The 14,532-nt window shown below is 28.1% G+C and overlaps 3 protein-coding genes across 3 annotated transcripts; 1 reads left to right on the top strand and 2 right to left on the bottom strand.

Moving 5' to 3' along the window:
* Positions 1–1,762: 1,762 nt before the first annotated feature.
* On the bottom strand, positions 1,763–2,062 carry LOC120146669 (11 kDa late embryogenesis abundant protein-like). Its single transcript, XM_039160173.1, has one exon. The coding sequence runs from the start codon at positions 2,060–2,062 to the stop codon at positions 1,763–1,765; it is 300 nt and encodes a 99-aa protein (XP_039016104.1).
* Positions 2,063–3,706: 1,644 nt separating this feature from the next.
* LOC120146668 (late embryogenesis abundant protein D-113-like) lies at positions 3,707–4,015 on the bottom strand. The gene has a single exon (XM_039160172.1). The coding sequence runs from the start codon at positions 4,013–4,015 to the stop codon at positions 3,707–3,709; it is 309 nt and encodes a 102-aa protein (XP_039016103.1).
* A 5,939-nt stretch (positions 4,016–9,954) lies between these two features.
* On the top strand, positions 9,955–10,431 carry LOC120146581 (VQ motif-containing protein 25-like). The gene has a single exon (XM_039160104.1). It carries the CDS (start codon positions 9,984–9,986, stop codon positions 10,422–10,424), a length of 441 nt encoding a protein of 146 aa, XP_039016035.1. The 5' UTR covers positions 9,955–9,983; the 3' UTR covers positions 10,425–10,431.
* Positions 10,432–14,532: the final 4,101 nt, after the last annotated feature.

Raw genomic sequence — 14,532 nt, 5'->3', positions numbered from 1 at the left:
GTCACTTTATTTTGTTTGATCGGATTTGGTCACTAACTTTTTATTTTTAATTGAATTTTGCCACTTAAACTTTGATTTTGAATAATATGATTTTATAAATAAAACTAAACTTTTGTATTGTTCAACATTTTCAATAATATTTTCCAAAAAAATAAGAAATCATATGCTAATTTCTTAAGTTTTGATATGTGTTAATAAATCAATTTATAATTAATTAATAAAATAAAATATTGAACTATTTTTAGGATTAAATTATATCTTAAAATCATCTTAAATCAATATTAAAATTAAAATCTAATTATTTTTTTAAAATATAAATATTTTTTAAATAAAGTTAGGGTTCAAATTATGATATATACGAATAGAACGAGAAGATACTAATCGATTATGATATCAATGATTATAAGTAAAACATTTAATTGTATAATGACAAATTATTTTTCTATTTTATTAGTACAAACATAAAAATATCTAAGTAAAACTCATTAAGTATTATACAAATTCTTTTTATATGTTATTAATACAAAAATAAAAAATTTATCTAACTAAAACTCATTTTCTGAATTTCATTTTCTGAATTTGAATAGTTATGTTTGAAGTATGTATTTACATTGTTAATGGTTATACATATATTAATAACATAACTTTTTTTGAATAAAATAATATTTACATTGTTAATGGTTGTTAAAAAATATTATAAACATATGTTACTGGTGACAGATCTGAAAATATTTCTTAGACTAAACATACATATATTAATAACATAACTTTTTTTGAATAAAATAATCACAAATAATTTTTTTTAAAATAAATAGTATTAGTAAAATAAATTGTATGTCGTTAAATATTATCGTGTAAACAACTCAAACTGTATAAAAAGAATATGAAAACAAAGTATAATAACAAATTTAGTATCCATACAAATTTACGGTTTGGTTTAGTCCTAAACAAATCCTCTTTAGGTCAAACTTCAAGACCCTTTATCCACAGAAATAAATCACCAAACTATTAATTCCAAAATCATGCATTACTTAACTAAACCCCACAGCTCATGCAAATCAAATATTCTGAAAATATCCTAAAACAATTCAGTGAAAGCTTGAGTAATAGTTGAATTTAAATATCAATGATTCTCTAAGGGTTTAATCGATTAATTCAACAATAACTAGATAAATTATAAAGAAGTATTGATTTTAAAAATATATTCACACGCGGTTCAATCAATTTTTTTTTATTCTATATCTAATTCAATGTTAATAATTGAATCTATTAAACCATCAATTTCATGTTCAATATGAATACTATCCTTTAAGAAACGACACCTTAATTAAAGGTTGAAAAATAGTTAAAAACGTTAAACTCAAATAAAATGTGTTAAAAATCATAATATCTTAAGGTGGATGCAACTTAAAATGTTATCTTTTTCCTAAGATAATATTATCTTTTTCATAAGATTTTCGTTTGATAAATAAAAATATTATATTTTTCGAAATAAAACTAATGTTATGTTTTTTTATCACACTTTAGATTCAATCTCAAAGTTGACATTTTTTAAACTTAAATTAAATTGCGACAACAACAAAATTACTCCAGCACATGAACGTATACATATAGAGACTCCAAGCATCGAATTCACCAGAAATAACAAAAGCCCCAAAGCATTTTCATTTCATTATTCCATGAAAAAGAAAAAGAACTTCTACCCTAACTAAATCTATAATATATCCACTAAACATAAAAAAAACAGTACCCTTTCACCAGTTTAACTTCCTCGATTGTTATGGTGCGTCGGCTCAGCAGTCATCTGGTGGCCTCTTGCGCCTTTTGCGATGTATTCGTCTCTGCCGGCTTGTCTGGCCGCAGCATTGTGGTGATATACTTCTTGCTTATCGAGTTCTGCCAGGCGGATCCTGTCTTGTTTCCTTTGAGTTGCCATTTCTTTGACCATTGGGTCATGTGCTGTTGCTTTCTCCACCTTCTCTTGCACCGTGGCTTTGGTCTTTTCCAACCCAGATATAGCCGACGCCGCTGTGTTGGCTGCTGTTTCCTTTACCGACTCCATTCTTTTCCTTCAACTAAGCAACACTTTAAATAATCAAACTAAGATTTTACTATAAATTTAAGTACATATAGCTCTAAAGGAGGCATCTGGGTTCCTGCCACGTATCCCTCTTATATAAATATACGTGGCATTCGTTCTGCTCATGAATTTTTCTTAGACTGACACGTTCTACTGCAATTGGTGACTCACCGATCCATAAACATCTCACCACCAATTTATTATTAAGGGAAAAAATACACAAGCCTCATGGTTTGATGATATTCCATCTAACTTTTATGAAGAGATGGCAATTGAATAGTTTGGATTGGATTTGAATTAGGTTGTTTTAGATCAAATCATTTTCAGTTTAAATTGTATTTAATTTAGGTTTAATTTAGTTCACATAAAATTTAGCTTGAATTTAATTCGAGTTTATGATTAGTTAGATTGAGTCAAATATTTACTCGGATCAATTAATTTTTGGATTGAATTAATATTAAATTGATCAATTTTCATATTGAGTCAATATTGAATCAATTGGATTTTAATTTGAAACAATATTGAGTTAATATCAAATCCACAAAATTTCAAATTAGGTCAATATTAAATTAATTGATGTTTTAATTGGATCAATATTACATTGATCAATTCAGTTCGAGACAACTTTCTGGGTTAAGTGAATATAAATCGTTTATTTATTTATATTCTTATAAAAAATGTCTTTTTTATTTATTATTTTTATTATTTAGATTCAATTTTAATTTCTAACCTTTCAATGTTTCAGATTTAACCTAAGCTGCACTTTCAATGTTTCAAATTTAACCTAAGCTGCACTCTATAAGGTATGTTAGAATAAGGTATTGAGAGTTAAGAGTAAACTATACGGGTAGTCTTTTATGTTTTCGGTCAATTCAATTTCGATCATTAATATTTTTTAAAAATAATTTTAATCTTTTATATTATTGACTTATTTAGTTTTATTCATTCGATCGTTAAAGGGAGTAAGTCTTATCAATTACTAACAAATAAAAAAAATCCACATGTTTTTTTTTCTTCTTCACCATCTAATACAACATGATTTGTTCGAAGGTTTGTGATACAATGATGCATGAGGTTTTCGGACTCACCGATTATGACAGAGAGATGACATATAAATCCCATGATGACGACCATGGTGACGAAGCCAGTCTGCCGTAAGTAATAGACACAATCGATGTTTTCCATTATTATCTTTGATCCACACCTCTATGACCTCCAACTTAAGTTGGAAGCTCTAAAGTGTAGTCAACAGTAGATAACGTGCAAATCTTTTTTACCCCACTTATGTTTACATCGATGGCCATGAAAATCGCTGCTTCGAAAATTCGCAGTGTTTCGATCTTCTGTTGTACGCTTTATGTGATCTACTACTTGCTATTGTGTGATCGATTCTTAAACGTGTTCTCTATTTCCAGCGAAAATGCTATAAAATAAGTAACAAAGCATTTGATGCATTGGCACATTTCTTTTTTCCTTCAGAAAGGTCCCAAGTTTTATTGATATTATATAGATTACTGCCTCTGACAGTACTAAGATTACAACAGGACCAATTTAAAAACCAAAGTAGAAACAAATAACAGTGTTTAACCCCAGAGAGCACAAAAACTCGCCCATTTCATTACTTGATCAGTAGAATCGATCTTCCTGGGTACCCCTAGTGTTCCTTCTACTCCCAGCGTTGGTAGGCTCCCCACTTATGTTCGTGTCTCCACCAGTGGTGAGGCCAGTACCACCACCACCACCAGAGTTGACGTCATGAACGCCGCCTCCGCCATAGATACCAGTTTCAGCTCTGTTGTATCCGCCTGTGGTGAAGCCAGTACCACCAGCACGTCCACCTGTAGCGTTATGATGGTGGGCCTCTTGTTTCCTCAGCTCTGCATCTTCTTTCCTTTCTCTGGCCATGTCTTTCTCAATAGGGCCATTTGCCTTCATTTGGTCCACCTATAACATCATCACACTCACAGTTAGGTGAAGACCAAGTTTTCAATAAGTATAATAAATCAAATAAGTATAAATATTGTTCTGTAAGATGGTATTTGCTGATGAACTGGGATGCTGGAAATGCAATATTGTTCTCATTAAATAAGACCCGAATGATAGTTCCCACACGTGTTCTGCTTTCGGACATTTGGCAAGCACGTAAGGCGTTGGGTGTTTGTATTTTCTTATAAATAAGTAGATCCAAAGACAAGATTCATTTACGTTTTTACTTCTAGGTTAAGAGCATATATATAGCACTCAACATTTCAGTTGATGGGTGCTTCATCTTTATGAGACACACTATTGAACTTCTTATCACTTAATAGCATACACACATGATTCCGCATTAAATGCCTTTTTGGAGTTTTGTAAAAACTTAATGAAATTTGTCGTGATTGAGATTATAATATTTAAAAAGATATAAATTTAAATGTATTTAACTGAATGTTTTCTGAAATAATACTATTATTATTATAACTTCATCTAAAATTAGATCTGATTATCTAATTTTATTAATAATATTCTTGATTCGATCATAATATTTAAATTGAAATTGAGGTGTTATAATAGTGAAAAAAACCATCAAGATATGCTTCTATCCTGGATGAACACAATCGTTTTAGCACTCACGTTTCATTTGTTGGAACAGTGCGTACATATAGTGCACGTTCAGAATCATTTTTGGTTCGTACCACTTAATTAAATACCTAAGGTTGGTCTTGAACCCAATTATTTTAAGTCGGTTTAACTTAATTTAAATAAAAAACTTATTTTATAATTGAGAATATATTAAAATTTAAAAAAATCGATCTGATTCAGTTTAAATAAATAGTGTGATACATGTATAGGTTTGCATTGGGAAATAGAATAGAATCCAGCTCAGCAAAGTTAGATTGGGCATGATGAAGAAATAAAGACGGTGAACCACGTCAACGACTGATGCCTTTTCCCTTCTTTTTTATTCGTTTTGGGTACAATTCCATTGAAAGTAATATAAAATAGATATAATCATATTTATTTCCTTTATTCTTTTTATTTTTTAACTTATAATTTCATATTAAATTAAATCAAGTGAAAAATAATAATCAACTCACTATACTGACGTCAATTACTGTGTTTTCTTCAATTTCGATATAAGTTATTTTATTTTTTTACGTAAAAGTAAAGAATCAAAAGAATTATTTAAAAATAACAAAATTATTAAAAATTGGAGAAATAGAAATTATCGTTTAAAAGTAGAAAATTATTAAACATGTATTACTATTTCACTAATTAATTAATTTTAAAAATAAACTTCCAAATAATTGCAAAGTTTAATAATTTAAAAAAAATTAAAGGCAAAAAAGTTAGTATGCCTATAAAATAAATTTTCCCTCAGACTCTTTATATATATATAGTTATCACATCATATGTTCCTGAACTATAACCCTCATTTTAAATTGGTCATTAAACTTTTGAATATTCTAATTTCATCCTTAAAATATGACTCATTCTAAATTAATCCTTAAATTTTTTAACATTCTAATTTCATCCATAAACTATGGTATTGTTTTTAATTAGTCCCCAAACTTTTGAATATTCAAATTGCATCCCCAAACTATGAATTTATTTTTAAATTAGTCCCCAGTCTTTCGAATATTCAAATTCCATACCCAAATTCATCCAAATATGTAACTAGTTTCAACCATAGTTTAACCTAAATTTTGTTTTTTCAAACATATAATAATATAACTTAGGCTACCGGTTTTATTAACAATGGATGTGATTAGTATATTCATGTAGTTTGAGATGGAATTAGAATGTTCAAAAAGTTTGGGGACCAATTTAGAATGAAGGTCATAGTTAGGGAATAAAATTGTAATATTTAAAAGTCTGAGAACTAATTTAAATTGATAATCATAGTTTAAGGATAAAATTGTAATATTTAAAAGTTTAGAGACCATTTTAAAATTAAGGTCATACCTTGAATACATGTGATACGATTAACTCGTGTATATATATATAAGTGGAAGATTTGAAACAGATCCTGTTTGCTGGGTGCCGGGCAGCCGGCTATCATGCTCTCCACCCTTTCTGTATTATTATTATTTCTTTATTTATAAAAAAAAATATAAAACGATCAATGTCTCTTTCTGTTTTTATTAATTTTATTTAAAATAATAGCTAAAATTAACAAAAAATGTCGTTGAGATAAAATGAAAGGGTATAATGAAATTAAGTTACGGTTGTTATTTTTGTTTTTGGAATAATTTTTATCTCATCAAGTAATTTAAGTGGTAAAATGGAAGGTTAATCTGCATAGAAGTCTTGGGTTCGGCTAATTACATCTGTAATATGTCATCTGTAATATATGTATATTGTGAGTTGGTTAAAAAATTTCTAAATACATATTACCTTGTAATTATCTCATAATATTTTAAAAAGAATTTTACAACATAGACGATTTTTCTAATTAAAAATTGTTTTTTTTTCTTAACGACAAGTGTTGTGGAAGTCGTATACATCAGACGATGAGTGTTAAATAAATCTCTGGTAAGAAGAAAAAGAAAATAAAGAATTGTAAGCTGTTGCTTATCCCTTTCTCTCCCATATGTTGCCATATGTGACCATTTGCTGTCTAAACTTGGAACATTTCCACACGCTTTCAACATTTCTGGCACTCAAGTGTTTGTCTATCTCTCAGGGATGATGGATCGAACGAGGTAGGTAGGAACAGTCGTTTTTGAAAACATCAAATTATTAGATATTTTAAGTATTTTTTAATATTTTTTTTATTGAAAATCTATTTTTGTTTTTCTAAAATTTAAAAAATTTATTGTCTTCTAACATTCTAACATCAAATTATGCATCGATCCCTGTTATCTCTATTATAAATCCTTAATTTATTAATTAAAAAGACTAGTGATCATCATCATACATATTCACAGTTTCATTTCAAAATTGATCGATTTATGCGTGTAGCTGGGGACAAAACAAAGGAAAATCAAATATAATGTAAAATTGTGACCTAATCTATCAATTGGTTGAATTTTCTATTACAATCTTCTCATATTTTTATTATTATTTTAGCATCAATTTTTTTTAATTTAGTTTAATATTTAATATTTTCAATTGTGATACACGTCATTTTAATCTATTTTTGATGCCTGTTATCTCAACCTATTTCTCTATTATAAAAATATCATGCGATGCTCTAATAACATGTCACGTGACACATAATATATATTAGATTAATTTTAAAAAAAATCATATAACTTTTAGTATTTTAAAATAAAAACCATTAATTTTAAAAAGTATAAAAAGTCCTTTTTAAAAAAAATGAGAAATTGGGGATATTTTTATGAATTGTTGAAGTTTTTTTTTAAAAATAATAATATGTACTACGTGCAACGCATCACATTCCAAGAGTGTTGTCTTATAACCTATTTCTAACGGAAAAATGAGTTAGAATAATGTACATCGTGATTGAAAAATTCAGGAGCAAATTAAAACAAAGAAAAATTGAAGTACCAAAATGACAATGAGGTACGATTTCAGGAGTCAAACATTTTATTTAACCCTTATTTTATCTATGTATATTTTATAACATATCCAAAAAAATCCTATTAATTTTGAACATATAAAATCATTTTCTAAAAGCAATTTATGAATTACATATATACATTCAAGTTCTTGTGATCACTGGTAATTTAAGAATTTAGATACCTAACAGGGCATTTTGAGTACATGTACAAAATAATAAATTTCCGAAACTTCTAGGGATGTAGAGGATATTAAACCAATGAGTTACTTGCTTATTATATGTTAGATTCAGGGTAAAAAGAAAAAACAAGTATAAGTAATTACAGCATGCTGATCTGTAATAAGTATCATCGTTTTGTTTAAGTTAATCTTGATATTTGAATAGCCCAAAACTAAAAGAAATAATAAAAAAAAAGGAGACGGCAAAGGGGCATTTCATGCTATTTTCTAAAAATTGTTTAACTGAAAATTAAATATTTTTATTTATTTCAGGCATCTAAAGTTTTTTTTATCAACGTAGGTATCTAATATTTTTAAAGTTATCTTTTAAAAGATAATTTTGTTACGGTCGTTAAAAAATCTTTAAAGATCAGACAATTAATCAGTGCTTGACACGTAATCTAATTTTTAATTTCTTATAGTTTTTTTTTAAATCTTAACTTTTTCTATTTTTCACAAAACATCCCAAAATTCATAAATGCCTAATTCCTAAATCTCTAAAACCTTAAATCTTTGATCCTTAATCCTCATATCTCAGAAACGTTGACGATGAGTTTCCAAAGGAGGGGGAAGTGTCAACTATAGGGATTTAAGTTTAGATATTCAATAGATTGTGGGGGTTTAGGGACGAGTGAGTGAATATTCGATGACGGCGATGGAGGCTAACGGTGATTATGAACTTAGGGATTATGGATTATGGATTTTAGATTTTTTTTATATTTTTAAAGAAATTTGATTTTTTTAAAAAGTAATACTTTTAAAAATAAATAAACATATCACATATGACATTTTGAGTAGTTGAGATTTTTTTAACGAACATAACATAAATAACTATAAAAAGTTTAGGAATCAAATTAAATAAAAAAATTCTTCAGGGCGATAATAAAATACAATTTTATGAGTTAAAACACTATTTAATCTCAAAATATAATTAATGAGTTATGTTTTTATTAAATTTAGTACAAGTAGTATTGTATTAAATTAAAATTTTAACGTCGATGCAGTAACGGATCCGAATTAATCGATCAATATATCATATACCAATGGGCAATGGTTATATAAAAAAAATATAAATTTTAAAACGAATGACATTTAACCTCTTTTTATAAACACATAGTAATCTGTAAAATAATTCTAAATAAATTAGTTCAAAGTGATAACGATGAATACTTTTAAGAATTAAAATATTATTCAAATTAAAAAATATAATTAACGAATTATGTTTTATTAAACTTATTACAAGTATTAAATATAATGTTTTAAATAATATTTAACCAGTGTTTATAAATACACATCAATCTGTGTAATAATTCTAAATAAACTAATCTAATGTTGGTGGGGACCATTAATTACTCTATTGATTCTTTTCCATTTCATCAGACAACGACTCATCCAGTCCTTACATCCAACGAACAGCTTGGTTTTACCACATTTTTCAATTAAAAAAAGTTAATTGCAACAAACACCCTCTAACTATAGTATAAACTCGAAATCGAACCCTGAACTTTAAAGTGTTTTATAAAAACCCTCAAAATATGAGTATAGTATCGAGTACGTCCATCGATTAGTCTAAACATCAGTTTGCATGTTCAATACCAACTCAATATAATATAAAACATAATTAAAATATATGAATAAAATTCTAAATACATACATACTAAATATAAAGATAATTTAGATATGAAGTGTTGAAAAAAAAAGACGATGTATTTCTTTTTTGTTTTTAACGTTTGATATTCAAGTATTTTTAAATTTTATCCACGTATTTAAAGTATATTTTCCATCATATTTGAACCAACATTTTAAGCTCAAATGCCAAATTTTTTTATAAGTTTAAGGTGATTACGAAGTAGTATATTTCAGAATATTTTTTAATCATTGACAACACACACTACAAATACAACTGCACGAATTATGACCTCTAGGGAGAACAACACTCTTTTTTACCACGAAGATCACTCAATTAGTTGGAACAGATGTTTAGAATCGTTTTGATGTTAAAGGACTAATTTAGAATGTAGGTAAAGTTTGATGTAATTAGCCTTGAAAAACAATAAAGCTTGAAGCTTGAAAAAGAATATCCCATCTCTTAATTTCTCTCCCCCTATATAATCCTCCGTTTTGATACGTGGAAAGCGTAAACAAGTACACCAACTCTCCATCGTGTCAATAATTTGGCATGGAGAATTTGATGATGATGAAGAACCAAACCAGAATGTCTCCTCCAACACCATCATCACTGTCCATCCACAAGGATTCACAAACAATATCGAAGGCAAAGCCGAAGATACGCATAATCCACATATTTGCACCAGAGATCATCAAGACTGATGTCGCCAACTTCAGAGAACTGGTGCAAAGACTCACCGGAAAACCTCCTCAATGCAAAAAGAAACCGAAAAAAGGCGACAAGCCGGTGGCCGCCGAGAAAATGGAGGCGAGAATCGCAGGCTCCGAAACTGCAGGGAGGGTTAAGGTAGAAGATGAAGAAAGTATGTGGGGGAGTTCAGGTGGTTTCTTAAGTGATTTGGATGGATATATTCAGGAGCTTGCTGGTGAATTTCCTTTTGATCCTTCTCATCTCATGCATGGATTTCAAGAAACTCAATTACTTGCATAGTTTGATTAATTTTACAGTTGAATGTTTGATCAAATGTTGGATTTTTTTTTTCAATTTTTATGAATCTATTTGTTTCTCTCTATCGCTTATTATATCTGTTGTATATACAAGAGGTTGACTTCATTTCATGCAATGGAATTTGTTCTTTCTTCTATTTCCCATTTGGACGTGATAGACGCATAGATGAACCGAGGGGCGGGTGGGACAGTCGTCCAGTGAAAATTTAAAATTATCATATAATTTAAAAAAATTTAATATATTTTCTATTAAATTTATATTTTTGCTCTCTTGAAATTTTATAGATCTGTAACCTCTTAAAATTTTAAAGATTCATCATCTAACATAAAATTTATGTCCGTCAATCTTTCCTATATTCAATTATTATTATTTTTAATTTGGAAAATGCATTGGGAACAAATAGAAGTTTGGAAGACCAAACATGAACGTGCAAAACTGTATTATGTTATTCGTTTTGATAATGTCCTGCCTGCTTTGAAAGTCTTTCTTTATTTTATAATTCATTTTATCCTTCAATAACTAACTGACTTTACTTTTTATTAGATAATAATATTTTTTAAAAGGTAAAATATACTATTGGTCACTCAGCCACGTGTTTCATCTTTAGACTTTAGTTAAGTAATTTGTTTCCAAAGCGAGGAATTGAAGCTTTATATATATTCTGTAATGGTTTAAGAGTTTGAGATTTAAATTTGATTAAAAATTGATTTAAAATGAAAAAGTAATTGAAAAAGTAAGAAAATCATGAACTAAAAAATAATATTATTTTAAAATTTAATTTTTCAGATTTTAAAATGATAAAATCTAAACTCGACTTGTACTAAAAAATTAACTCACCAATTCAACTAAACTCTAATAACTTAAAAGTTAAAAAAAAAATTTACCTAATCAAAATTTGACATTAAACACCGGTACCTCTAACACTTACGGTAAACTTTGTAATCAAATTGCAATATTAATTTGATTTGGTAGTGTGTGCATTGTATTAATAAGAAAAATGTCATTTGCCATTTCAGTCACTTTATAGTTAATTTATCAACGTTTTAAATCTTAATTATTATTTAGATATAATTATACCTTTAAAAAGAAAAAAATTGGTTTAATGAAAATTTGGATTTACAATAATTTGGAAATTTGTGTCAAATTCAATTTTGTTTTTTGGAATTTGAGCCCATATTGTTATTGATATTGTCTTTAAGCCACTTGTTTGTTTTGGACGTTATTAAAAATCATACAAGAGACTCCTCTTTACCAAGCGCGCCTTTGTATGATTTTTAAGAAGGTACAAAAGGTCACCTAGATTCAAATTATGATTGAAATAACTGTTTTTTCGTTTTACAAGAAATACTGAAGGCCAATATTAGAGAGATTCTGGGGTTATCCCAAATAAAATAATACGCAAAAGATGAAATGTTATTGTAAGGCACACATATTGTATCGTGTAATCCTATTGGTTTGTCTCTTGTTATATTAGCTGCTGAAAAGAATGATCTAATTATTTTTGGTTAATCCTCGAGGGGCCCCTTTCTGACCGTAGTAAAGCATAGAAAAACTTGTGAAAGATGTTCCTGCTGCTTTTGATTCTGCTGAACATGTTGAGAATAACCTAGTTAGGCAACACGTTATGTGTGTTAAATAATTCTATTTATTTACATTTTTGTGCAGAGGAAAAGTGCTTCTGCTAAGCAAAGGAATAGTAGCCTTGTAGAAAATGAGTTAGATGACGGCCTTCAAGATGATGACATGCGATCAAAGAGGCCCAAGAGGCCTAAGAAGAGTGTTAACGAAAACCTAGCACCAGCAGTTACTGCTGCGTCAGCTTCCGGGCAGGCTCAGCATCGACCCGGGAATGAGTTTGGTTCCGGTGGTTTCGGGACTGAAATGGAGCATAACATGGGGGCATAGTACTATATAGGCGTGAAAGGTACATTTTTGGTGGGAGGGAGAATTGTCTTAGGTTTAGTGGTTAATTTACATTATAAAATTTGGAGGACATGCGGCATAATCATATATTGTATATGTAACCAGCCTCGGTCCAGAAAATGTCCGTTTAGCAACATACCCATAATATATTTAACGAGCACTCCAGTTTGGGTGCTTCCCTTTGGATTGTTTAATAATGATTTCTAATTGGATGTAGGGATGGATAATATATAATTGATTTCTATATATTTAGAGATAATTGTTATAATATTTTTTTATTTAAATTTTTAATTAAGTTTTTATTTTACTTAATAAAAGGAGAATTTATATATATATTAATAAAAAGGAGAATTAAATTTCTCTTGTTATAAAACTGTAATATTTTGTTGGTGAATTTTCAAAATCGATTGCAAACGCACCTTCATTAGGACATTCCAAAATATAAAAGTAAACATATCAATTAAAAATTTATTCCTTGAAGGCTTGTTTTTGCACTAATTACCGCATATTGGACCAACCATTTTTTGTTATTTAATTTTTAGTCAACTAATTCTGATGAAAATTGTGGTGGTTCATTGGTTTGAAATAAAATATATTTCACCTTTTTCAATATATAAGCACCTTACTTTCACTGATATTAGTTTTTTTTTTTGAAATCTCTGCCTATAATTTGAAGCTATCCCCATGATATGAGAGTTAAATTTAGTAAGCTTTGTTGTAAGACAACTAAACAATCCCTTAACATTTCAATTGAAGGTTAATCTGAGAAAACAACCATAAAAGTTGGTTTATTTTATAATTTTTAAATAAACAGATAATGCTTTTAATAAGATTAAATTAACAAACAAAATACACATTTTTATTCTTATGTGTTTTTTAATCGTATCGTAATAACAATCAAGGTATATATATAATTCTAATACGTTTATAATTATTCTTTAATATTGAACCTATCAAGGGGAAAGTCTAATAAAACGATAGAAATAGGCGCAACCGAATAAAAAAAATATAATATTTTAGGTTGAATTCGACCTAAAATGTCACATTATTCATAACATTTCCAGTTGAACTTAAAATGTTACGAATAAGATAACATATTCGGTTGTGACTATAAAATATAATGAAGAAAGTAACATTGTAGGTTAATAAAAACTATTGGCGTAATCTAAAATGTTATACATTTTTATAACATTTTCCATCGTGTATATCTTCGTATTTTTAATCTTAAATTGTCATATTGTACTGCAGAACTATCCTGCTTTACTGATTTGGATGGAATTGGAATACCGCGTCCAAAATAGCTGGCTGGATAAACAAACATTTCTGAAAAATACTCAACGGTTGATTTTCTTAGGAAAATGTTAAGGAAATGTTGTTTGAGACAATGAATTTTTCAAAGTAAACGATGAACAAATAATTAAATAATACAAACCAAATTTAAAAATCTATTTGCTAGCTGTACGATGGTATATATTCATATATATAATAATAATATAATAATTTTGTAATTTTTAAAATTATTTATTTCATTTATAAATGGATTAATTTAAATTTAATATTATAAATTTAGTCATTCAACTATTTTCATAGTTTTGTTTTGGTCAACCAATTATTATTATTATTTTTTCAAAATCACACCTAAGGTTATGTTTTGATTCTGGTTTGATCATCCGTCGTTAAAAATTTAACGGTTATGTTGATGTGTTACCATAAGGTAAACACGTCATCATTGAAAAAATAATCAAGTCAACAATTCTGTTTATTTTTTAACAACGGGTGATCAAAATAGAATAAAAATGAGTGACGTGACATTTTCACCAAAAGCTAAATAGTTGGTAACCAAAAAGGAACTGCAGCACTAGTTGAATGAGTAAATATGTAGTTTATACTTTTATATAACAGTTGTTGATAATATCAATGGAATTTCTTTGGGTGATGTACTAATAGCATATTTAATGTCAACGGAAAACGCCGAGCAAAGTAGAGTAACGTGTTTCTCTTTTCATTGAGAATATCCACTACACTTTCCTGGAAAGAGTGGAAAATTCCCTATCAAATTCATATTCATGTTATCGACACTGCAAAATTTTAATATCTACATGTTTGGGTTTATATTTTAATTATTATTATTTTGCAATATATATATATATATGTATGTGTTCTTCCG

Source organism: Hibiscus syriacus, unplaced genomic scaffold, assembly GCF_006381635.1.
Source record: "Hibiscus syriacus cultivar Baekdansim isolate YM2019G1 unplaced genomic scaffold, ASM638163v2 tig00110930_pilon, whole genome shotgun sequence".
Taxonomy (NCBI): Eukaryota; Viridiplantae; Streptophyta; class Magnoliopsida; order Malvales; family Malvaceae; genus Hibiscus; species Hibiscus syriacus.
Note: the sequence above shows the minus strand (reverse complement) of the source record. Positions and strands in the feature narration are given on the sequence as shown.